The sequence below is a fragment of the Epinephelus moara genome, chromosome 23 (genome assembly GCF_006386435.1).
Source record: "Epinephelus moara isolate mb chromosome 23, YSFRI_EMoa_1.0, whole genome shotgun sequence".
Lineage (NCBI taxonomy): Eukaryota > Metazoa > Chordata > Actinopteri > Perciformes > Serranidae > Epinephelus > Epinephelus moara.
Genome location: NC_065528.1, coordinates 18,732,561 through 18,759,063, shown reverse-complemented (window position 1 = coordinate 18,759,063; position 26,503 = coordinate 18,732,561). Strand labels below are relative to the sequence as shown.

The 26,503-nt window shown below is 42.5% G+C and overlaps 1 protein-coding gene across 4 annotated transcripts in view; it reads left to right on the top strand.

Annotated features, from left to right (window-relative positions):
* The window catches only part of LOC126385035 (ELKS/Rab6-interacting/CAST family member 1-like), a 211,662-nt gene that overhangs the window by 94,258 nt on the left and 90,901 nt on the right, over positions 1 to 26,503 (top strand). For all 4 annotated transcript variants that reach the window (XR_007569391.1, XR_007569392.1, XM_050036531.1 and 1 more), the window contains 3 exons: positions 4,723 to 4,858; positions 11,661 to 11,792; positions 21,560 to 21,720. Coding sequence is in view for 2 of the 4 variants with exons in the window: in XM_050036531.1 (XP_049892488.1) it covers positions 4,723 to 4,858; positions 11,661 to 11,792; positions 21,560 to 21,720 (429 nt within the window). In the remaining 2 variants the exon portion in view is untranslated. The remainder of the gene's footprint in view (positions 1 to 4,722; positions 4,859 to 11,660; positions 11,793 to 21,559; positions 21,721 to 26,503) is intronic.

Genomic DNA, 26,503 nt, shown 5'->3' with positions numbered 1-26,503 from the left:
GCTAATTTATACAATGTAAAATGCCATAGGCTTGTGCTAAAAACATTAGCATGTTGTATTTGTGGGGAAAATGTGTCCAGATAAAGACAAGTGTTTGTCTGTGAATGCTACGAGTTATAGTGAAGCTGATTTGCATACTTGTGTTTGAAATTGTCTCTATTAAGCCATGTTTAATGTGTGTTTTCAGTGTGTTTTGAATCAACTAAACTTTACAGCACTTCATAGAACTCCACCGCCGACTAGTGTTTTGGAGGTGTAACTACAGAGTGACAGACACACCACCACACAAGTATAAATGCTCACAAAGGCGTAGGCCACGTGCATAGGCTGGTAATCACACTGATGAGTTACAGTGTCATAATGCAAGATAAGAATGTGTAAACAAATGCTCACTTAAGTTTTTGCCTTTTAGCGAGTGAGTCAGCATGTAATATGATGTGTGAGTTGACATCGTTACTTGTAAAATCCATTTTTTAGAGACTTGAAGTATTTGAAAGCACACATACTGTAGGTATTTGTGATTTCTTGTACCACCTGTCAGATATTATATCACCAGCAGATAAAAAGACACTTCAGTGTCATAGATGATTAACAGCATGATAAATTAGATTCATATGTAGATGATAAAGCGTTACTAAGAAGATGGAAAACACCAAAATTGGCAAACAAACTACTTCTGTTGCAATAGTTTGTGATCCATGGTTTATTTATTTATTTAGAAAGGAGAAGAGGAGTCAGAGGGGAAGTAAAGCGCAGGAGATGGAAGTGACAAAAGAGGGAGTGGAAGGAATCAGGGAGAGGAAAGGAGAGAAGAAATGGTCCATGGTCTGATGAGAATATTTCAACCAGAGGAAAGAGTAATGTTGCATTTGGAGAGCGAGTGAGAAGACGGAGAGGAAAGGGGAGCGGTGAGGCGAAGTACATTTGTCCTTGTACGCTGGTCGGATGCAAATAAATGATTGCTTTACATGCATATGATCACAATGCAACATGCAAAAACAGAGCAAATAAGTAGAGGAAAATATCAGTGTTGGTTTTACGTGAGCAAGAAAAGAAACCCGCTGTGGTCTGATGCAAATGCGCGATAGTGACCCATGCAAATCATCTGGAGTACAAGCAGGGTTTGAGCAAACAAGTGTTTAGCATTAGCGAAAGAGGAAAGGCAGAGAGTGTCAGCGGGAACCGAGTGTTGAGTCAATAGGAAACATTGCAAACTCAAAGTCTATTCTGCATACACTCACATACGTGCAGTAAATGTAGCATGAAGAGGGGAAACCTCAGAGAGCTAACCAGATGGTCGGAGCTTCCTGGAAATCCTCCAATAGGAACATTCCTGCCTTTTTATGACCTGTTACACACTCACACAGGGCGTAAAGCACAAAATTGATCCCAAATATTCAGATGTATCCCACATTTAGTATGCAAACTGAAATCAGGACCTGAACAAAGGAAACAAAAAAACAACCACGCTTACTTCATCTGCTTTCCTGTTTAACATTTGAACCCAATTTGGATGTGATAATGATGCAATACAGGACACATGTCGGCCTTTAAAATGCACACAAAAACAATAGCAGTAAAAGCCACACGTGTACGCAGGCAGCTTCACACGCTGATTATTATTCTGTAAGCTTTGAACGCCCAGGTGCTGCGGAGCAGTTTTTGGCCCCGTCGCTGCATTACAATTTTTCTTCCAGCTTCCCAAGTTCCTCTGGACGGTTTGGAATTGGGCCCCCTGGACCTTTTAGCAAACACATAGAGGATTTTATGTTACCATCCTCTGCCAATATCATTTCTCAACTTTTCTGGCAGTGATGCTGATGTAAAAGCCATTTGACGGATTGCTCCCATTACTTTAGGTTAGTTTAGCAGATAGTTTATGGCTTCGATAGACAGCAAAGATGAAAGCGAAGGGCTGTTGTAAAATATTTCAGCACTGGAATATGTTTATCACTGGAGATGCAAACAAATAAACTTGATACTCTTATGAATTCAGATGAGAAGATTGCACTCAAAGGAGCAAAGCAGTGAAAATAAAATACAGCATACTGTGAGCTTGTGCTACACAGGCAGAGGTCGAAGGTCACGTGACGATTGGAACCTGTTTACACCTTGGGAAGCAAAATATGCAGAGCGCGGCTCGTAAAAGTGATTTCCCATGAGTGCACATGCTCTGCTGCTGGTGTGACAGAGCTGGCCGTGGATTCCCATCGCTGGAGGTCGGCTCTTTTACTGGCAGCTGCGGCGATGGAAGTGAGGAAAATTGATTTATGTACGAGCCTGTAAAAAGTTATGCTAACGGGCTCGCGCACACATGCGTAAACATTTGCACAGAGCAGGCATTTAGAGAATGCAAACATGCAGAAGACTCAGACATATACAGAGCGAGAAGATTGACTTTTATTGAGTTTGATCAGTTTCTTACGTATTAGTCAGTTTGGTCTTACAAGTGTCATTGTTGGATGTACGCCTGCGTGTGTGTGCTTACACATTTATCCTTTGTGTTTGACTTATCTTTCATCGTGTCATGATTCAGTAGACGCTGTTAAACCTTACTGGTATTAGCTCGGGTTAGCTCACATGTGTGTGAATGAAAGGTATGAAAGGTCCTGATCAAGTCAAGCTGCTGTGATAGCTGATAGGTCTGTGACACAGCCACAATGGCTTCCAGACAGCTTAAACTGGGATTAAACTCTTTCTCCATCTCCCGACCCTGCTGCTCCCATGAGGAATCTCTCCCTCATTCCCCCAGATGATGATTTAGACTCCGCTTCCCGACACCCAGTAATCCCTCTGTGAAAAGACCTCCATGCTTCCCACTGTGGAGAAATCTCAAATGTCATCTAGTCATTGATTCATAGCTTTTTATTGAATTTCTGTACTGATCTGTACATTACATTGGCCCCCAGGGATTTGTATTACAGCATTGTGTTGCACAGAATAGTTAATCAGCCTTTCAGTATCGTCTTAATGGCACTAACAGACAGTGTGTCATGAATATGTTTTGTGGGTTTGACTTATATATTGAATATCAGCTGCATGGCTGATCTGCCAGTGTTGTGAATCCAGGTCAGTTTGGTTGTTTGTGTGCAAACGTGAGGTCAGTTTGGCAGATTTTTGCAGTCAGAGATGGTATTATTATATCTGTTAAAGCTGGACCTGCTTATGGATTCTCAATTTTTTTATTTTTTTAAGCTGTGGTTGGAGGCATTATGTTTTTGTCTGTCCTTCCCTCTGTCCCATTATCGTGAATACAATATCTCAAGAACACCTTGAGAGAATATCCTCAAATTTGGCACGAACGTCCACTTGGATTCAAGGATGAACTGATTAGATTTTGGTGGTCAAAGCTTAATGTGACCTCACAAAACAAACAAAAAATATTCTCTCATGACTCATGAATTCATATGCTAATTATGACAACATTTTACACAAATGTCTCATAGGATGAAAATAATAACATTTTATATCCAAAGGGTCAAAGGTCAGCTTCACTGTGACATCATAATGTTCCGCAAAAACACTTTTCTGGCCGCTACTAAATGTCATAACTCAGGAACAGAAGGGGAGACATTTGGCCAGATCCGACCTTTGAAACACTAAATATCCACATTTGAAGCAATGTCTGTTGTCATGGCTACTTTGTATTCTGCCCTCTTACCCTGGTTTTGCTGATATTAAGCTTCAGGTGATTTGGTGGTGAAAGGTTGAAGGTCAAGGTCACTGTGACCTTGTTTGTCTCATTCTTGTGAACGCAATATCTCAAGAACGCTTCGAGAGAGATTTTCTTCAAATTTGGTACAAAGGTTGACTTGGACTTGAGAATGAACTGATTAGATTTTGTTAGTCAAGGGTCAAAGGTCAAGGTTACAGTGACTTTGCATCTATCTTGTGAATGCGGTATCTCGAGAACAGCTTGAGGGAATTTTTTTCAAATATGACATAAACATTTACATGGACTCAATAATGAACTGATTAGATTTTGGTGGTCAAAGGTCAAGGTCACTGTGACCTTGTCTGTCTCATTCTGTGAATGTAATATCTCAAGAACACTGTTGGGGCATTTCTATAAATCTGGCACAAATTTTCCCTTCGACTCATCAATGAACTGATTGGATTTCAGTTGTCAAAGGTCAAGGTCATTCTTGTAAACACCCTAAGGGAATTTCTTTATATTCAGCACAAGCGTCCACCTTGACTGAAGAATAAACTTATTAGAATTTTGTGGCATACAGCCGTAGGGTGGTAATTCTAGTTGGAACATAATCTAAGTGAATGCATTAGGTAGATTATGTTTGTTAAAATTAGATTATTGAGATAGTTGAACATCTTTGAGACACAGCCTTAGAGGTGTAGACTTCATGATGTGTCTCAAAATGTATGTAACTATTAATGTTGTTAGTTTTTCAACCAATTTTCTAATATTAAATGTTTGTGAGTGATGCAATAAAATTATTGGAGCTCACTGTTGAATTATCCTCTCTTCTGAGTAAACCACTGCCATGCAGCGCCTCATTTTTGGTGTGCATTTGCCATATAAATCCATAACTATGAATATCACAATTCTGTGAACGTCAACAAAACCACCACAAGTGTGTTTTATAGACATACAGGAATCTGTCATAAAAATAGAAAATTATTGCCTTTTTAAATAATAAGAGAAGTCAGAGCCTACTGTATGTGAGTGATGCATTGACCTTGATGTTGTATGTGTGTGTGCAGGCAGATGAAGGACCAGTCGAAGAAGGTGGCCAACCTGAAACACAAGGAGCAGCTGGAGAAGAGCAGGAACGCCCAGCTGATGGAGGATGCCAAGAAGAGAGAGGACAATCTGAACGAAAGCTCCCAGCAGATAAAGGTGTGGAGGAATGAAGAGGAGGGAGGAGGGTGGAGGAGGCAGCTGCGTGTGAAAGGAGTGTGATGCGAGCAGGGTGGGAGGGTGAAAGAGTGAGACCAGAAAAAGTTTCTCTCCTTCTCTCCGTCCTACCTTGAATATTTTCTGCTATCACAACAGTGCTTCATCATGATGTGACAATTGTGACAGGGATCAGCCCGAGGCAATGTCAAACACACACACACACACACACACACACACACACACGATGCAGCTCTTGCTCGGGGAGTGTGTGAGAGGGGGTAACTGAAGAGGATGATTGACAGGGAGAGCAGATGGAAGCTGGAGAGGAAAAGAGGAATCAAAAATGGTCAGAGAAGTGAAGGGGAGAAAGGAGGTGAGGAAAGGAGGTGATTAGAGGGGAAATAAGCAACACACACTAAACTATGTAGTGAATGCTGTGGGTTTTAAAATGCTTCCTGTGGTGTGAGAGCATCTCCTAATTGTTTGCTGGAGTGTAAAGTGACCACAAGATGAGCAGACATGTGTGGGGTGATGATTGTGACTGTGGTTTTCCTCATATTTCATCAGATTTCAGGTCTTCTTTAAAGTATGGGGCCATTAAATTCTGTTTGTTTGAGGTTTTTATGTCATGTTTTAGCATTTTCCCAAGCCCCTCTAAAATCCCTTTTCTACATGATCTGATGAAGGTTTCCGCCTGATGATGTTGCTACATACAAACCTTGAAGTGCGCCTAATGGGCCTTTTCGTGACTGAGCAAAGCCTTCTTCGGGAATTGTGTGTTATCTCTCATCTTAATTAGCTTTTTTCCTCTAACCCCCTGACGGACACGGAAGCTAAGCGATGTACTGCTGTTGACGCCGAGTTAGTTCGGATTCAAAGTCAAGCAATATGCAAACTAACAAAATGATCAAGGCTGGGGTAGACCAGAAACTCCCGATAATGCAAGGTAAAACTACTGTTTTTGTCAATGGAGTCTGTTGATTATAAAGAAAGGGTTATAACGGTTTCAACACTGACTATGGATAAGTACCTCATATAACCCCACTTTGAAAAATCTTAAAGGTAGGGTCTGGAGGATTTTCCAGTTGCTGTTTGTAAACACACATTCAAATTCGGCCCCTCCTATCAGGCTCAACTCTCCCGGGTGTACGGAGCCCGGAGGTACGGAAAAAGGCTTCACAGAAGAGGTTCAGGCAAGGCTCGCGCTGGTGCACGCTCGGACACGCTCGGGCACGGCACCTGCGCTCTCTCATTGGCTGGGGAAATCTCCGCCCAGAAGCGGTCCGAGCTCACAAAAACATCAAAATACAGTTAAAGGGCAGGAGCTCTGCAAACAGAGTCACCACCACACATGAGTAGAAGCCCATAGGTGATGATTAAGCAGGATTTCATTTGTATATGTCTATATTTTGTTTTGTTTGAAAATCCTCCAGATCCTACCTTTAACTAACCCTTTCAGTATTTCTTACTATTTTATACCATGGTCTGGGTGAATACTCAATTCTCATTGGTTGCAGGGTGTCCATTAAAGCCTGATACAGGAAACCTACTAAGCAATTATAGTGAAACTGTCTGTTCACTGTTCTAAATTAGCCTGTATCTGTTTAATAATATGAGTAACCGTATGAGTAACCATGACAAAAGGGACAGACTGTAAAGCCACGTTTCTACTTAGCAGTACGGTATGGTTCAGTTCAGCTTGGTATGCTTTTTTTCCGTTTCCACTGTGAACCCACTATTTTTAAATATCCCATGGAGAGAGACTCTCACTACATCCTGTTCTGTTTTGTTCTGAAAATGTCGACGTGCAGCCTCATTCTGTGGACGATAAACGAGGTGCAGACTGATAAAGGAGGAAATACAGTGAGTGCTGGACGGAGCAGTGAGTGACAACAACCCCGCCCACATTTAAGGGTATTGTTTGTGGTGGAAACGCTAGTGTGTAGGTACCATGTCTGAAGGGTTACTTTTGGTTCCAAAGGTACCACAGCGAAAGTGTTTGGTGGAAATGGGCCTTAACACACAAGCCGCAAGAAGTATACCGTCCCTGTGAACTTCCTGATGCTTTGTCTCACATCCAAGTTTCATGTATCTGCTACTTAAGGCTACGGCCAATGTTACACATGGCGTATCCTTTGTTCATGAAAATCTTGATGTTGATTCCGGGACAGTGACATGGCTGGATAGCTAGCTAGTCTTCTTGTTATACATACTGTCAAATTATATTTCAACAGTATACAACGTAATTGACTTTGAATCTCGCAAGCCTAAGGTTAGCTTTCTGGCTCATAGCTGAGCCAAAAGGTTCTTTGAGCTGAGCAGACTATAAATATCTCCAGCTGCCAAGTCGTAGCTAAGGTTCGTCCTATTAACCGGTACAGTGAACTGCATTTCAGTTGCATAAGAACCTTATTGGGCGGTAATGATTGTTCCAGGTATTAGGCAATCTGGAAATCCATCGGTAAAAAAAAATAAATTCTTCCTTTACCTCTGGAGGCACTGCCCGGAGTTTTTTGACTAACGGAAGTGCAGGGGCCTCTGGGATCGCTCACCCCCTTCACTTCTGGCAGTGCCCCCAGTGTTACACTCCTACCTGCAACTCGAACCAAACAGCGGTAAAAACATTGCCGCTAATGCCCTTTTTTTCCTGTCGTGAGGAGTGGAAGGTGTGCTGGTGGATACACAACGCTTGTAAGTTGTGCTGTTGTCCATGTTTTTCACGTTGACGAGATGGCGTTTTGGGTGTAGGGAGCTTGCTGTTTCTGTAGGTACACATTTTCTGGTGACACCTGCACGTCTCGGCCCCCTCCATTGTGATTTGCTAAAGCGCAGCATTGTTCAACCTCAAAGTCCCCCACCCCTTCTTTCACACAGGGCTGCCGACAGATTCTACAATCTGAATCAGAATCTGTCTTGAGATATTAGGTATTAGGTAAATCCTCAGGTGTTACCTAGGAAACTGAGTTATGGATTGTACAAAACGTTAGATTTTGATCACAAAACATGGAAATATAAATGAAAATTCTTTTTTTTTTTCTTTGGCAAGTGACCATGGTGTAACTGGGATAATGCCCTTTGAGTTGTCCTCTATCAGGAATTAACCCCCTCCCCATCTGCCATTAATTCCTTTAGCCTACGTCATTGCTTTTTGCTAACGGCTGAGAGAGCTTTTCCATTTGAAAAACCCGGAAAAGAACGCAGATGGAGTCGACCTTTAACCTCTACATCCTTACCTTTAATTTCACCTTTTTCACCCTTAATTTCCCCTTAACCTCTCCTGACTTCCTTTTTCCTTTCTGTCCTCGTCCATCCTCCTCTTCCTCCTCCCTCTCTTCTTCCAGTAATCGTTAACCTCAGTGGCTTCTCTGATTAGAGGCAGATGACAACACTTTTTCTTTGTGTGTGTGTGTGTGTGTGTGTGTGTGTGTGTGTGTGTGTTTGTTCGACTGAGCGCCCTCTAGCTATGATTAATCTTTGGTTTAAGTAGTTTGGAAGTTGTCATTTATGTGTATGCATGTGGTTAAGAGATGAGCTGATGGCGATGTGAGTCACTCAGACTTAGGAGACCGCAGTGGTTACAACCATAACTAGTGTGTGTGTCAGTTGTAAGCAATTCTGCATACTTTAACCAGCACTGAAGACTGTAAATGGAATGTGAGTGTAATTCAGACCGTAAATTTAATTCAGTACAATAAGAGGATTTAATCCAATTACAGTTCATCCCAGTCTGCATAGTTAGACGCCAAGTAATGTTGGATCTGGAGCAGGATTCAGACTCACAGCACATGTGTTGGAGATGTCCTGGAGGTTTGTTCATCGCCACTGTAATGCCTCATCCTCCGTCTCCATCAGGTATTCATTCAGCTCTTAATTTAACCAGGAAGCCTGACTGGAGGACACATGGCTCTTTATGGGGAATTGGTGGGAAGTTCGTGTAATCATTTTCCTTAGAAACAGCTTCATGTGTGATTGGGAATTCCTGAGAGTCCTCAGAGGCAGATGGAGATCAGATTGTCTCATTTGCGAGTCCTTTTGCAGCTTATTCCAGTTCGCTGAGAGCAGCAAACTGGAATGAGGAGTGTCCAAGGTTTTAACCTCAGGGACGTGTCGAGCAGGATGTGACAAGGAGCACTGCTGTTACGGGAATCTGATGTGATTTAGTAATTTGCAGTCTGTCAGACATGAATGAAGTCAGATCAAGGAAAGTCTTGTACTGTATATGAGAAAGCCAACTGATATTCTATGCTTAAATTAAAAGCCTATGTGATATAATATTTTTAGACCCCATGAAACCATTTAATGACCCAGGATGAGAAAAATCTAACAAAAAGTATATATATTGGATACTGCAAGTATCTAAGGCTGCAATTAAAGCGTATGTTTGGTCCGTGAAAAGTCAGAAAACAAGAATAGTCAGCACAAGTTCCCAAACCTCAACTTGTGATGATATAAAGCAAACAATTCCTGACATTTGAACCATCAAATGTTCGGCATTTATAGCCACGCTAGCAGCTCTCAGGACGTCCATCACTTTGGTCCAGATTGAAATACCTCAATGACTATTGGAAGGATTGCTATAAACTTTTGTAAATACCATAGACTGCAAAAAAAGAAGTGGAAGTAGCCTGTTGGTCTGAAAAGTGAAGCTAGTGTAGAAGCGCCTTAAACCTGCATTCTTTCTAATGGCCAGCAGGGGCTGACTCTATTGGTTGCAAAAATAATTCAGGTTATATCCTCCTGTAGTCTCTATATACAAACTCTACATTCAGTGAATGTAGAGTCTGTAGGCAAACCCCGGAGATCTTGCCTCCGGAAGAAGAGCGGAAGAGCCCTGGTTTCCGGTTGTAGTCTGTTTGTAGTCTGTGTGGTATTGACCAATCACGTTTGAGCCGTTTGCAGTTGTTGCCAGGTTAAATGGTCTGTGCGGTGAACTAACAAGGCGGAACATAATTGCCGTCACTGCAAACTCTGAATCCATCGCAGTGGTTCAGCATATTTACTTATATATAAACGGAAGTCGGAAACGGAAATTCGCCTCCTCCGCCCAAATCAAACCGGAATGCCAAAAAATCGGGGGTCTGCCCCCAGAGGCTGTATCGCCGTCTGCCGGAAGTCAGACGCCGAATACAGCCGATGGGTTCCGAGAATGTATCCTCCTGCGACCCTGCATCCTCATATGAGGTCATTACATTTTGGGTTTGCCGCACCTTATACTTCATTTTGGGTAACATAGACCTCATTTGTGGATGCTGTTTTGTGCCATCTAGTAGTAGCAAAAGCACACTGAACTAATCATGTAGAAACAAGATGGCAGCCATCTTTGCCCAGTCAAGGTACAAGGTAAAAGACCTAATAAAATTTTATGGTTTAAACTAGTTTACTTTGTTTAATAATGTTTGTGGATTGATATGGCAAATTTGACCAATTTTAGTAATTTTCAAAAGCTAAGACGCTGTTAAATAGGAAGTACTCGTTTGAAGACAGTGGGACTTTATTATTGTATTATCAAAGCATTTCACACAGACCCGTTACGTGTGATGGACTGTTCCTACAGACGAAAGGGACGTTTCTAGCTTGGTGTATAGGGCAAGGAAAATTCGTACAGAGTTACAAAATGATCAAATCAAAAGGCTTTTATGTACGTTGCATATTTGCAATTTTATTTTTGCACAGCCACGTTCAGGCATTGAAATAAACATTTTTATGGTTTATTACAGGACATCATTTTCCCCAAAAACTATTAATGGTTCAAAGATAATGCTTAGTCTTTTATACTTATCAGGTCCTACTATTGCCAAATAGCCAGGAGAAATTAAAAGCTGCTAGCGTGGCTAAAAATGCAGAACATCTGATGGTTCTAATTTTTCAAATGTCCTGATTCGTTTGTTTTATATCATCACACGTTGATTATCTTTCGGCGGTTGATCAGATAAAACAAACTTTTAGGTCTGGGAAATTGTGCTGACTACCCCCACTGTGCATACCAAATAAAAGCTCAGGTCTCAGGGTATAGAAGTTTGACAGAAAATGACCCAACTTCTCACTTGATTTATCACCTCAGTAAACATTTTCCTAATGAATCTACGGTCTCAATCACTAGTTTCAAGTCTTCTTCAATACAGCATTATGTTCAATTTGTAAAGTATGATCCCAATTAGGGTAAAATAGACGATAAAGCAGCTTATGCTTAAGGGCTTTGTTAGCTTGTGATTAACACGTCGCTACCATGGTGGTGTCCTCAGGTTCTCAATCACATTCACCCCTCACTCCTTCACAGCTCCGCCCTCTTATTGAAATACGGTTACATCTGGCTTAAAAAAAAACAAAGTGGCAACAGTGAAAATGCCAAACTTAAGGCTTTAAAACAGTAACCCACCAACCAAAGGGCGATGTCACAGTAGCCATGTCCACTGCTTTGGCAGTCTATGGTACATACATTCATGGCCCCCAGATGATGAAGCCTACTGACTTTGGTGATTCCCTGACTTTCCTCAAGTGCCACCATGAGATTTGCACAACTTTTGGATGGATTGCCACCAAATCTGGACATTCAAGTTCCCCTGAATTCCACTTTTATGATCTGTTAAAATTTCATCAGGTCAAAATTTGAATCCATCCAACACTTTGCTTTATTACCAGATAGCTGCAAATGTAATTAAATTTCCATTAAGACATGCTGACTGTAGCAAGTACAGCCTCACAGAGCTGCTGGCGTGGCTGTGTTGTGTCTTAATGAATTCTGGGTTCATCAATTGATTCTCTCAGCACTGCTGTCTTTACATTGCATACTTTCTCCCTGTAGGACTCCCTCCGTCAGAAGGAGGAGCGCATTGAGGAGCTGGAGGAGGCGCTGAGGGAAAGCGTTCAGATCACAGCGGAGAGGGAGGTGGTGCTTGCCCAGGAGGAGCAGGCACGCACGCAGTCGGAGAAACAGGTACCGTGTCTATCAGTGGCAAATACACATACATGTATTAGTGCATGTATGAGGAGGATCCTCACCCCAAACCAATGTGTGACCCCAAACTTTCCTGAAACTCAACCCCTATCAGTTACTTTTTATACACATAACGCAAAAATGTTCTCGCTTCTGAGGATTTCCTTCATTTCTCTGTTTTTGTTGCGACATTTGGACAGATGTACAAGGAAACACACACAGACAAACATCTTTAGCGCAACATAGAAACTCTTTCTGACATAGCTAAACATTGCTACGCCAATAGCGGCTAATGGCAGCGGCAACACACATGCCCTGTGCCAACTGAGCTCATTCAGGTGTGGCTCTGTGTGTGCGTGTTTGCCCAGTCACTCCTCATTTGGAGGAGAGGTAAATACATCCCTATTTAAAGAACAGCTTGTATTTTGTCCGCTCCAGCCAGAGCACACAAACATCTTTTTCTTAAATACAGCACAAGCTGACCGCTCCAATTTGTAATCTGTTTTATCTATATTGAGACAGTAGGAAAGCTCACAGTGGTGTTAAGGGAGGCTCAGAAGGGAAGGGTTTAGTGGATTCAACCTCAGACCAGTGGGAGTGTGTGTGTGTGACGCTCCCCTGGGTACCAATGACTTAACGAGGCCATAGAGATGGGAAATGTTCCTCAGAGCCTGGATGGGTTTTGACAAGTGGGAAAAAACAGCGTGGGCTGTAAGGATGAAAACTGCCCTGAGAAAACACGGCCCGCTGTAGCTGTTGGCAAAAACGTCCGGACTCCATTGTTATTACTGCCTCTAAATGTTGGACGTCCTCTCTGCCCTTTGCTTACCAGGCTACTTCTGGACAGACACATAAAGACAGGCATGCAAGCGCACGTTTTACTGCTGACACCCTCAGCTGTGGGTAACGTTAGTGGGTGCCACAGCAGAATAAGCTCCAGATAGATGACTGTAATAGAAGAAAGTGAGACCACAAGCAACGACAAGCAGATGGATGTCAGAAAGTGATTGACAGACGGAGGCAGACAGTTAATTATGCTCACTTAGCAAAGATAAAACAAGGCTCACAAAACAAATTTACCTTCTTTAGCTCCGTGCGCAGACCTGCACCGCTCAAACTCGCAAAACTTTATTTTAAATTCTAGTCAAGATCCAGAAGTTTCAAAGGTGTTACAGGAAAACATGTTAAAGTGATGCACACGACAGCTTGAGTTTTTCTTTTGAGGTAATGATGCAACCAAAAAGAAATAGCATTTTGGAGGTGGATATTTGACTCTGGGAATTTGATGCAGCTGAAATGATGGGTGTGAACACGCAGATACAGAGTGTGTGTATGTGGGATTGTTAGGTACATAAAAAAACACTTCTCTATAACTTGAGATGTCGTGTGGAGCATTTTAACATCCAGAGTCAGACACATTTTTTTGCATCTACATTAGCCCTAATGCCAAAAAATGTCATTTATACAGTTAATCACACTCTAAAATCTTTTTCATTTAACACAATATTTTATTTAATTTTCAAAATAGTGTAATACAGAAAAAACATAATGGCAGAGATACAAATGAGCAAATCACAGAGTCCCACAAACAAACAGAAAAGAGGGGAAAGCAGCTTTTCATGTAGGCATACACATTACAGGGGCAGACACTACACAGAGAATCCAGAGCTTGAGTAAATTACACAGACCAGGGAGTACACAACTAATGCAGAGCAGGAGAGAGCTGTAGACGTTCACAGGGGCACTGGAAGGATGCCAATCTACAGTGTGATACCCCCTGCGTGCTATGTTTGCTCTGCAGTTTGGGAGGTAGTTTAGTAAAGGTGCCCACCGCTTGACAAAAACTCTCTCATTCCCCTTTAAGGCTGAGCTCGAACACAACTTTAAAAATTTCTCCACACCACTGATTAACAGTATGAGGTCAGGGCTTAGTTCATTTTAATATGTCTGTTTTATAATTAGTTTGGTCAGGTTTAGGCACAAAATAGCTTGGATAGGTTTAGAGAAACTTCATCGTTTGGGTTAAAATTACTCTTTATTTTAGGTTATGGGACTTTTGTCATCATGGTTACAATAATAATGGCGTGGTTAAAGGGACAGTTCACCCCCAAATAAAAAAAAAACTATAATACTTCCCTCTTACCTGTAGTGCTATTTATTGATATAAATTATTTTGGTGCGAGCTGCCGAGTGTTGGAGATATCAGCCATAGAGATATCAGGATATTGCACAGATATTTCATGTTGGAATCATTTTCTTTCTACCAACCTACACTCGCCAACTGTATCACAGCGCAGAAGGAAGCGTGCATCAACTGCTAGCTCACCTAGCACCGCTGAGCTAGCTAACATTACAGCTCAGCTGAGGAGGATGCCATTACTGTTAACAGCTTGCGCTGTCACTAGCATGCACTTCTCGTCTGTGAGTAGATGCACACTTCCTTCTGCACAGTGATTCGGTTAGTGGATGTAGTTCGTTAGAAAGAAATTAGTTCCTTCATGAAACTACTCACAAAATGTTCTGTGAATTATCTTGAGGTACCGGGTCATGATTTCTGGAAAGAGACATTTCTGTTGAATATAATGGAACAAGATGGTGTTTGGCTTATGGTGCTCAAATTACCTAAAAAAAATTTTTTGTAAATAAACTCTATTTCCAGAAATTATGGCCTGGTACCTGAAGATAATCCACAGACCTTGTTGTGATAAGTTTTCTTTCTACTGAACTACACCTGCCAACCATATTGACAGTTGACGAAGGAAGCGTGCATCTACTGCTAGCTCACTTAGCACCACTAAACTAGCTCATGTTCCAACTCAGCTCACAAGCATGAGCCTCTCATCCATGAGTAGATGCACACTTCCTTCTGTGCAGTGATACAGTTGGCGGATGTAGTTTAATGGAAAGAACTGTTTTTTTTATTATCTTGAGGTACAAGGTCATGATTTCTGGAAAGAGACATTACTGTTCTGGAGCAAGCTGAGTGCCATCTAGTTCCATTATATTGGAGAGAAGGCAGACATCTCTACGACCGAAAAACAATCTAAACTGATAAACAGCACAACAGGTGAGAGGAAAGATAGGTTTGATTTTGGGATGAAATGTCTCTTAAAGGTTAGAGAACGACTGGGGAAGGAGTACGAATCAGGACACAGACTTGGTCTTCCATATTTAAGTTATAGGTTTTGTTGACACGTGCATCCAACCTAATCTCCTCCCTTTGCAGAATTTGTAGCTCTGTAATAACATCACCTGACTTCCTTCTATTCTATTGATGGACAAAAGTTTGTGACTTGAATATAAACGTCATTTTGACCCATTTTCTGAAATTATGTCATTCTGCTTCGGAGGAACGTCTCATATAGCTGGTTTCAACCGCAGCGACTTTCCTGGAGGCCCAGGAACCATGTCAGGAACCTAACCTGCATTTAGGCTGGAGAAGCAAGGGTCTAAATTTAGTTCCTCTGCCATAGTTTCTGGTGCCAAGAAATTCCCCACTCAGGGGGTAGAACTTTCTGATGGCCCAGGAACTCTCAGAGCGGACCTTGCAGAGTTGATCGGTCAAACACAAACCTTGCTTCATTATTGTTATGCAGCCTACAAAAGCAGAAATTAATACCATGAAACAGTCAGAAGATTGGATTGGAGACAAACACTCCAGAGTTTACAGTCTCCTTTTCCACCTCTACAAGTTGTCTTTGTATAATTTCATTTCATCCACTGTAACGACAAAGAAAAACATGGGTCTTTTCACACTAGTTTGTCAAAATCTTATGTTAGATCTGGTGGCAACGCAAACAAAAATACTCCAAAGACACTTTTAGTTCCTAGATTAGTTCCTGAGTTTATTTCCTGTGGTTCTACAGTTCAAATCAGTTCATAAAGTAGTTACCCTACAATTCCTCAAAACAAAGACACAGATGCAGAGAAGATTTGGGTCCTCTATCAGAGCAAATAGATGTAAGGCTTTGGGTTTTCACAATAGCAAAGATTGGAACAAGTAAAGCAAAGATGGAAAAATCACATCCAACATGTTTATCCTCCTTCAAGTTGACTGTGGCTTAATTTGTTTACAGCAACTTTGCCAAGCTCTCACATTTAATTTGGCAGCGACGTATTGACATACTTCAAAATGCTACAAGTGGCAGCTTTAATTAGACAGCGCCGAGGCCATTTAGGCCAGGACAGGCTGCTGGAGAGCGTCCTCGTGTTAAAATGCTTCAGTGAAGGAGGAAGGAGTAGAAACGTCAGCGGAGCAGTGAACGAGTAGACATGGCAGCCAAACACTCAGTGCAGTCCTCACCCAACATCAACAACACTAACTCAGCCTTTCAGCGCATACACACGCACACGTGTGCACGTGGCACTCGCGGACAGGATAGTAATACACAAGACGCCCTTCCACATACATACACATATTCCTCCCAACACACACACACACACACACACACACACACAAACATGGCGGAAAGAAGTGCTAACTGCTATTTAAACAGCACACCAGCGCAGCACAACATAGCATTCAGCAGGAGCCAGATGGACGCGCCGTTGGTTTTCTAACTGGAAACGTGTCTCTCTATATACACGAGTAAATTGTAAATAAATATTTTTGTGTTCCTGTTTTTACAACTGCGTCACTGCAATTAGCCTTTCACATAATGATTTATAAAATGATGACAGAGAGGGAGACAATTTCCTCCCTTAATGAGGACGGCCTGTTCAAAGGCGTACACATTGCTTATTATAGCGCTGGCACACACGCACATGCAAATGTGGCCAAACCAGGCACATTTAGACACACACATGGACTGCAAATTGGTACACATACACACACGCACCTTTAGTGTGCCGCCGTATATTGACAACCTGTGTGTGTGTGTGTGTGTGTGTGTGTGTGTGTGTGTGTGTGTGTGTGTGTGAGAGAAAGGGACTGTCCCATGGATAGGGTTTGCCCGGCAAAATCGGTTGACCAAGACCACATGAAAATATACTAAAGCTTTTCTGCTAGACATGAGTCACTTCTGTGTGTGATCACTGTAGAAAGGTGTGTGTGTGTGTGTGTGTGTGTGTGTGTGTGTGTGTGTGTGTGAGAGGCAGAGAAATGAGTCAACAGTATGACACACTCCATCTGTCTCTTCAGAGACCAAACTAAAGACAGGCGTCCTCTTCTCCAGCTTTCCGTCTTTCATTAAGCAGACAGTTCTGATTCTTGAACTCGTTGCACCTTCCTCTGTCTTTCTTCCTCTTAAAATAAAGTTGAAATCGCTCTCACGCACAAAAACACACACTCAGAGGACTGAAGGGGTTGCTCTCCTCCTCCTCCCTCCTCCAGCTCCTTCTTTTCCAGCCGGGCCTTGTCACTCCTCACCCCTCCCTGCATCCCTCCATCCTTCAATCTCTACATCTCTGATGTCGGCCAAAGGCCTTTCTCTCTTTCCCCTCTTTCTTCTTCGCTCTGTCCATATGTACAGTCATCTGTCCCCTTCTTCACCCTCTCCTCTCCTTTCCTCTCCTTTCCCTCCTCTCCTTCATCTCATCTCCTCTTGTTGCCTCTCCTCCCCTCTTCTTCTCCCTCCTTCCCTCCACTCCCCTCCTCCCCCTTTTCTCCTCTCCTTCGTCTCGTCTCCTCTTGTCACCGCTTCTCTCCTCTTCTTGTCTCTCCTTTCCACTCTCCTCTTTGTCTCTCCTCTCCTTCCCTCCTCTCCTCCCATTTTTCCCTTCGCCTTCATCTCATCTCCTCTTGTTGCCTCTCCTCCTCTCTTCTCTCTCCTTCCCTCCTCTCCTCTCCTCCCCTTTCCCTCTTCTTCTTCATCTCCTCTTATCTCACCTTCCCTTCCCTCCTCTCCTCCCATTTCCCTTCTATCCTTTGTCTCGTCTCCTCTTGTCATCCCTCCTCTCCTTTTCTCTCTCCTCCTCTTCTCCTCTCCTTCTTTCCCTCCCTCCTCTCCTCCCTTTTCCTCTTTTCCTTCATTTCGTCTCCTCTTGTCGCCTCTCCTCTCTTCTCTTCTCCTCCCCTCCTCTTTTTCTCTTTCCTTCCCTCCTCTCCTCCCCTCTTCCTTGTCTTCTCCATCTCGTCTCCTCTTGTTGCCTCTCCTACCCTACTCTCCTCTTCTTCTATCTCCTTCCTTCCTCACCTTTCCTCTTGTCGCCTCTCCTTTTCTTTTCTCTCTTCCCCACCGCTTCTCTTTTCCTCTCCTCTCCCCTCCTCCTCTTTTTCTCCTTTCCTTCATCTCGTCTCCTCTTTTTGCCTCTCCTCTCCCCTTTCCTCTCTTCTTCTCTCCCCTTCTCTCCGTTTCTTTTCCTCTTCTTTCCCTCCCCTCCTCCTCTCCCCTCCTCCTCTCCTGCCTGCATTGCATTTCTAACGCAGCCTGTGTATCTGACTGCTCAGTATTTTTGCGCTCCGTCTGCACTTTCTTTTATCTGCGTATCTCTCTGTCTCTTTTATGTGCTGTGCATTTGTTTCTGTTGCTTTCTGTATCTCATCTTTTGCTGCACACTTTATCTTTTCACTTGAGCACTTTTACGACTTTTCTCTTTCTCTTCTCCTTTTCTCTGCTTCTCCTTCCTGCATGTTTGGTGTTTAATCATACCTCCCCCTCCTCTTACTCCTCTTAATCACCTTTGTTTATCCTCTATTACACCTCTATCCTACATGCTGTCGGTTCTTCCCTTTGTCTTTTCTTTAAGTTGTCCACCTTTACTCTTTCCCATTCACTTTCCTTCTGTTATATTTCTGTCTTGCCCCCATTTTGTATCCCTTTATCCTCGTCCCTCACCGTCACCATCCCTCTCCCCTCTTTCTGTTTTCTCTTCCTCTCTGCTCTCTTTGTACGCAGCTCTCTAACATTCCAATGCATGAGTTCACCACAGCCGGCTTTAGGTGGTCAAAGGTAACAAAACAATCATCACAAACCTCACTCACCAGTGTTTTACTGTACATCTCATTCATTCATTCATTCATGCTTACCTTTCAGCTGTCTCTTCATCCACTCTGTCACATTTTTCACATTTTTGGAGAATCCGTATTCACTGTCTCTGTGACACTTTGCGTTTGCTAGTAAAGTGGTGCCACGATGGTGAAAAGTGCACATATATTTCTTTACCTGGATCAGACTGTTTTGTTTGCTCATTCATTCATTAATACATTCATTCATGCTGATGCTATAGTAAACCTCCTTTACCCAGTAAACAGAAGAGACTTCTACCAGCAATGACTATAAAAAAATACTACTGTTATTTGTCTCTATTCCTCTCATTCTCATTTTCCATCTCATCAGCCCTGTTCTTTTTTTTTAAACAGTGAAAATCCAGTTGGAAATGTATAACAGTTTTTGTTGAGATAGTAACAAAGAAAGACTCTGATAACTTTGCCACTGTGTAGCATCTTCAAAAACCCATGGAGATAGAGTATAGATGAAGGCTAGATGCTTATAGTGGTGGAGCAAAGCCAGAAGATGGCTTGGAATTCCGCAGGTTAACAATCTGAAGATTATTGAGGTGATGGACAAAGTGTTGGGTTGCCCAATATTTAAGAGACAGTTCAAAAAATCAAAAATACATATTGTTTTTCCTCTTACCTGTGGTGCTATTTCTCTATCTAGACTGTTTTGGTGTGGATTGCAGAGTGTTGGAGATATCAACCACAGAGGTGTCTTCCTTCTTTTTAATATAATGGAACAAGATCGTGCTCAAATGTGTAACAAAACTCAATGCAACAACTGGTGAACCAGGTGAGAGTTGACTAAAACACATGACTCTGGAGACACTTCAGGCAAACAAAATCCAATAGGGATGAGGCAGAGTCAGTCAACAGGCTAAATGCAAATGATCAAGAAACAAAAGGCTGGAACACTAGACACAGAAGGAGCTAAGATAAACTGGCACTGAGAGAAAACAAGACACACACTAAACACTTTGGTGAGGGGAAGGATAACGAGACACAGGTGAGGCTAATCAGGGTGGGACAGACAATCAGACACAGGTGAAGTCATCAGAAGGGAGGGAAAACACACAGGGGCAGGAAGTGAAGTGTTCTGAAACCAGAGGAGATGTGAGTTTCAAAGTAAAACAGGAAACAACATGAATGAATGAAATTAAAAAAATAAAAACCACTGACCTAGCTCACATTACAGCTCAGCCAAGGAGGTGTTACAAGCCGGCTCTTAGGCTGCGACAAGGATGGGCAATGAGATGAGTTTACAAAGAACTAAAAGCTTATTTATTTGCAAAATAATCGTAAAAGTCAGTAATCAGTCATGTGTGCGTGTATGGGTGTGTGGAAATGTCTGTAGACAAAGCAAAAGAACAGCAGTTGTGCCGTGAGGGAAGAGGGAAGTCTGCTGGAAGCATACCGGCCCAGGTGTGGCTCATGATGTCAACGACGGCCCTCTGCCGTGACCCGCATCCTGTAACAAAAGAGAACAGCCAGGAAAACAGGCACACCAAGTGGAGTGGAGGGGTCATCACACCATTAATTTTTAGATCTCACAAGCACGAGAATCTCGTCCATGAGTAGATGCACGCTTCCTTCTGCGTGGTGATTCGGTTGGTGGGTGTAGTTTGGTAGAAAGAAAATAGTTCCTACATCAAACTGCTCACAACAAGGTCTGTGGATTATCTTGGGTGGTTGGGTCGTGATTTATGGAAAGAAACATTGATGTTGAGTTTTTCAGATTTTTTTTTTTTTTTTTTTTTTTTGGCCCAGTGCCATCAAGCTCCACTATATTGGAGAGAAGGCAGACATCTCTACAGCCAATATCTCCAACACTCTGCAACTCACATCAAAACAATCTAGACTGATAAATAGCACTACAGGTAAGAGGAAAATATGTATTTTTGATTTAAGGGTGAACTGTCCCTTTAAGTCGGAAAGCGGGTAATGGTGGCAAAACATGAGAGAAAGATCTTTCTGGAAGCTTCTTTAGTCCTGAGTTTTTTCTCAGATCACAAGACTGTTATTTTGTCTTGGTCCCCGCTTCTGTCTGAAAAGCAGCTTCTTTCAGATTCAGCTCATCTTCAGGGTTTTTACTTTTTTATTTCTGCTGATGCAGTCTATTTTTTTGGAGGAAGAAAGTGCTTTTATGGCAGTCTATTTTTTTGGAGGAAGAAAGTGCTTTTATGAGTCTCTTTCTTTCTCGGTCTGAATCCTTTTTCTGAATGTCTTTTGTGTGATGTTCTTTCTCTTCTTTCTTTCTACTTCAACACTTCAGAGAAACAGGGAGCTGGAAAAGAGAGAAAAAATGTATCCAAAGAGAAAACGTGTGTGTGTGTGTGTGTGTGTGTGTGTGCGCGCGTGGTGACAAACGTGTGTGTGTGTGTGTGTGTGTGTGTGTGCGCGCGTGGTGACAGGCCAGGTCGTCGTCACACTGTGAGAAATACAGTGACCTCGACACTCTGACCCAACAGACATTAAACTGACAAACTGATATACACCCAGAGACAGAGGCAGATAAAATATATATCAGAGAAGAGAAACAACATAAAGGGGAAAAAGAAAACACGGAGAAGAAAAATGACACGTTTGATGTTCTGCAATTGAGCATCTCATGTAAAAACAGAGAAATTTCAAAAGCGCAGTAGCTGTCAGATGCACACACACACACAGAGGGAGAGGCAGACACAACACATAAACATGAATATATGTGGAAAGCAATCGCGAGTAAAAAAAAAAGTTGAAGGAAAATATGAACTAAAGATATATTTAGACAGAAAAGTTGGGAAAAGCATGATGTTTAAGATGTCTGAAAGTGTGTGTGTGTGTGTGTCAGGTGGAGGACCTGCTGGTTGCCATGGAGAAGGTGAAACAGGAACTGGAGGTGATGAAAGCCAAGCTGTCATCGACTCAACTCTCACTGGCCGAGAAGGAAGGTCACCTGACCGCACTGCGGGCCGAGAGGCGGAAACACCTGGAGGAGGTCCTGGAGATGAAGTGAGGATACAGACACACACACACGTTTTATTGCTTTTATTTATGTTAACATGTAAAACAGCTGAACGTCAACACTGACGGGCGCAAACTCTGTCGAACACTTGTGTCATTTGTCATGTTTCCAAAGACACAAACACACCACTGACAAACACACTGTAAAAAATGTCTGTCCACCTACATATCATCTGCTCTTAAATCCGTCTCTCCCTTTTCTGTCCTTTCATGCTGATTTACAAACACTCATGGTTTGCTCACACCAAACGTGAAGTGAATTTCCACCTTGCGTTGCCTCTCTGAACACCACTGCTGGAGTGATTTTGGAGTATTGTGCTGGCTAATATTCGCCCATAACAGCTGTGCTAACGGTTGTGCTAACTAACTGGGAAAGGAAGCTAACGGCTAACTCAGTTTGTAGTTAAGTACAGCCGATAGCTGGAATCAAGTGATGTGTGCATGGTACACATGGAGGCTTCATTCTCTTAACCAGTATGAACCAAGACAACAAAACTTGTTTACCTTCCACAATAAATGACTAATTTCTGACAGCTTTTTGCTAAGAAGCAACAGAACAAAATAGCCTACAAAAGTCACAAATACATATTTAAATCAGGAGAGACATTAGAATGAAGTAAAGATCATATATAATACAGAATATGAGTGTGCAGATGAACAGATGATTTGTGATTTGCTTGGACACCAGAGGAGATATTTTGTGTTTGAGGGACATCTGAGCGGCAGCAGGATAAATCCCCCCATGGAGTCTAGACAATGGTGGAGGTGGTGGCTGATGACTCTGAGGCTGCTGACCACTGAGGTGGATGAGGCTGATGAATCTGTAAAGTCTAGGTAGTCATGGGGAGGTGGAGGGCACACATAAGGGCAGCAAGAAAGAACTACAGCTGAGAAAGAACCATCTTTAAAATGAGGAGCAGTAAGACGATAGGCTGACAGAGAAGGTGTGTCGCTGTGCTATTGGTTGATTGTGAATCAGCTGATGACTCAGTTGACAGACCCAGGCAATGACACCTAGAAATAGTGAGTGAGCATTTGTGCAAGGAGTGAATGGCGGGGTGAGAAAGAAACTTACAGCCTGAGCATGAAAAGTATTGTCTTCCTGACTGAATGTTTGCTAGAGCTTCATTTTTATTACCCACCATGTAGTTCTTGAACCTGTTGTTCACAAGTGAGGGTAAAATAGAGCATGAGATAGACAGGTGGTTTGGCACGGCTTCAGCAGTGATGTGGGCACTTTGCTGGACTGTTGTGGTGAAGGGAAAGCTTTCGTTTTACTGGTCTATCTATGTTCTGACCCTCACCTATGGTCATGAGCTTTGGGAAGTGACCTAAGAATGAGATTGCAGAGTGGCTGAGATGAGGGGTCAAAAGGGGTCGGTTGAGGTAGTTCGGGCATGTGATCATGATGCCTCCTGGGCACCAGGAGAGGTTTTCCAGGTATGTCAAACTGGTAGCAGACCCAGAGAAAGCTGGAGGGATTATATATATCTCATCTGGCCTAGGAACGCCTTGGGATCTGCTTGGAAGAGGGACGTTTGGACTTGGCTTTGCCTGCTGCTCCCACAACCTAGCCCTGGGTAAGCGGTTGAAAATGAATCAATGAATAGATGGATATCGTACAGTTGAGAAAAGGATTTTGACCTGATGATGGTGCTACAGAAGAGCACAAGGAGTCATCACAGTTAATCCTGTGGAGAACACGAAAGTGTACGAAAGTTAATAGGACTCCATCCAACATTTGTTGTATTATTCGACTAAGTAATAAAAAATGTCAACCTCAGGGTGACACAATAGGAAAAGTCAAGGTATCGGCAAAGTCATTCGGCTTTATCCAGAGGGCACGACGAATGTCTGTTCAAAGTTTCATGGCAGTTCATCTAGTACATGTTGGAATATTTCAGTCTTGACTAAGGGACTGAAATTGCTTTAGAGCCACGCTGGTTTCATGCCTAAAAATGAAGTATGACACTTCTTAGCAACTTCTGTATTTTCATTTCTGCCTTGTTTCAACACGACTTACTGTACTTACCTCTATGTACACCGGTCAACATTAAGTCTCCAACCAAAACTCCGATTTGACCTTCAACACTTCCCCTGAAATTAGCAACCCTTATGATATCTCCAGTAGTTTCCCATGTTGCCTCAGTGTTCCAGGACGGTGGCCACTGGTCACACTGACATGATCTTCACCCGTCACTTCATCAACCCTCTCTTTCCTCTTCCTGTCTGTACCTCTCTCTGTCCTTTCTACTTTTATCTCCCCCCTCTTTCACTCAGCACTTTAAAGCCATAGAAGTAAGTAGTGTGTTAATGCAATAACCATGTACCGCTGTCTCGCTCTTCATATGATTGATTACATACACAGACGCCCGCACACACTCATGCACACGCTGTAACTCAGTGTAAATTTTAATGTAATTTTAATAGATGGGTTTGCGTTTTAAGTGCAGTTCAGAGGAGTCCAGCAGTCCGACGAGTCCCTGTATTTTCTGCTGTTTTACATCCTCACTGAGACCTTACAATGAGGTCTAATTTAGTGGAACGACGCTTTGGGCTGAAATAGAAGCCAAGGAGAATGTCCGTGTTAGCATGTCCTGCCTGTTTATACACGCTGTGGGACTATCTTTTACTGTGGCATGATGGGAAAATGAGGGCATGTGCTGTGATTAAGTTTTCCTGTACTTCGTTCTCAGTGTTTTCTACCAACGTAGCATTTCTTTGTTTTGGAGGGAGAGACTGTGTGTGTGTGTGTGTGTGTGTGTGTGTGTGTGTGTGTGTGTGTGTGTGTCCAGCAGCATGTCCATTCACAGGCCAGGTGAGCAAGTTATTGGCCATTTTATCGCAGCAGTAACGACCCGTGTGATTATTACAAGGATCAGCGCTTCAGAATGCGTGGTCTTGTTTTCGTACTTGAATTTGCATGTGTTGGTGTGCACGTGTGATTGATTTATTAAACTCTGACATGTCCAAAGTTCCTTTTGAGAAAATACAGGTGCCATGATTAATATTTATTCAGCAGGCGCACACATGAGTGGACACACACATGCGCACGGGGAAGGGGATCGAGGACTGAATCGGAATCGTATGCCAATGGGTTTATCAATTCCTTTTATCTAGTTTTTAGGGTGTCCCTCCTTCTTTCTTGTACGTACACATGAAAACACAGACCACACAAACACACACAGACCACCCTACTCACATGCATGATCAGATTTAACAGACTCTGGTGGGCAGCTCAATCTCAGCCATCATTTAACTTCATGTGTATAAAATCCAGTGCGGTTAACCCAACTCTGAAGTGTAATGTGACTGTGTGTTTCCATACACTGATCATACCTACTGTCCAGAGACCAAATATTTACTCTGCTGATCGTCTCTGGTGCGTCTGTAGATACAGGACTGCACTTTATATCTTCCATCATGACACAAATATCAATGACTTATGCATTCAGTAGGGGACTGCATATCAGTTATTTAACCGTTGAAGTTGTGTAGTTACAGGTGCGTATCTTCAGGGATGTTAAAACCTCAGTTACACTTCTGTTGCGGTATTTTTTTGTGCTCAGTTTTGTATTTTTATGTAGCCAAAGGCAAATTTCTGAGGGTGAAACTTGTGTTTTGAATATCATTTAAATACTGTCTGTGATGTGTCCGTGTTTCTGTTCTGGCGCTCTGCACTGATCTGACAGCTGCCCACCAGCCTGCTCTTATCCCCGGCTCTCTGAAGCTCGGTGCGCCACTGTTTCCTGGTAAAGGTGGCAGGGCGGCACGGAGGTCCCCTGGGACTGCCAGTAGACTATAACTGTATTTTTAAGGTTCATAAAATATACCTGAATTCACAAATATTTAGGATATTACTACACAATTCAAGTAAGGCGTGTTTTTTCCCCTGATAATGCTACATTGTGAAAATGTGCCACTGATTGATACTGTATTGACTCATGTTGATGATGACCTGACGATGTTTAACGGTTCACGTGGCGTATTGAAAAAAATATTTTCACTGGTGGTTGCCATTTTCTTACCGCATACATCATATATCATACTCAAGACCAGATCCCATTTTGTTCACAGTCTCAATAACTGAAATGAAAACATAAAAAATTCTCAGGAAGAAAGAGAATATGCATATTTATCAAAATGTTGAACTCTTACATTTTTGTTTATTGACATGTTTATGAATTATTCATAGAAATTCTATTTTTATGGGATTATCACAGAATGTTACAATCATATATCACATTTGATTCAGGCTAGTTGATACAGGGTAGATGATGTTGTTGCTCTCTAAACTCATCTTGAGATGAGACATTTGTATAACGTTTTGTATATAGACTGTATATAAAGTCTACCCTTTTAGGGCCAACATCACAATGATGTCATTTTATAAAATGACATGGCTAATAATTATTAGCTGGAGGCAAAACACAACAGCACACCACAGGGCTGTAGGCTACATAGGAGTCTTAGGGCCGTTTCATAGTTGACGCAAAGGCACGCAGACGCGAACGCATTGGGACGCATTGAGATGTATTGGCTGCCATGATGCCTGCTTGCGTCTCAAAATGTGCTGTCCACTTTTTTTTGATACGCGACGCAGCGACGTGTGAAATACTATGCGTTGCCAGCGGGGGTGATAATGCCAGCGACGTACTTGAAATTAACCATTTTTTGTTATTCACAGAAGAAGCAGGTATGAAATATGGCGGGCGAGGAGGAAAAACTTTGCGAACTCATGCGGGCACACCCCCATTTATATGACAGTTCT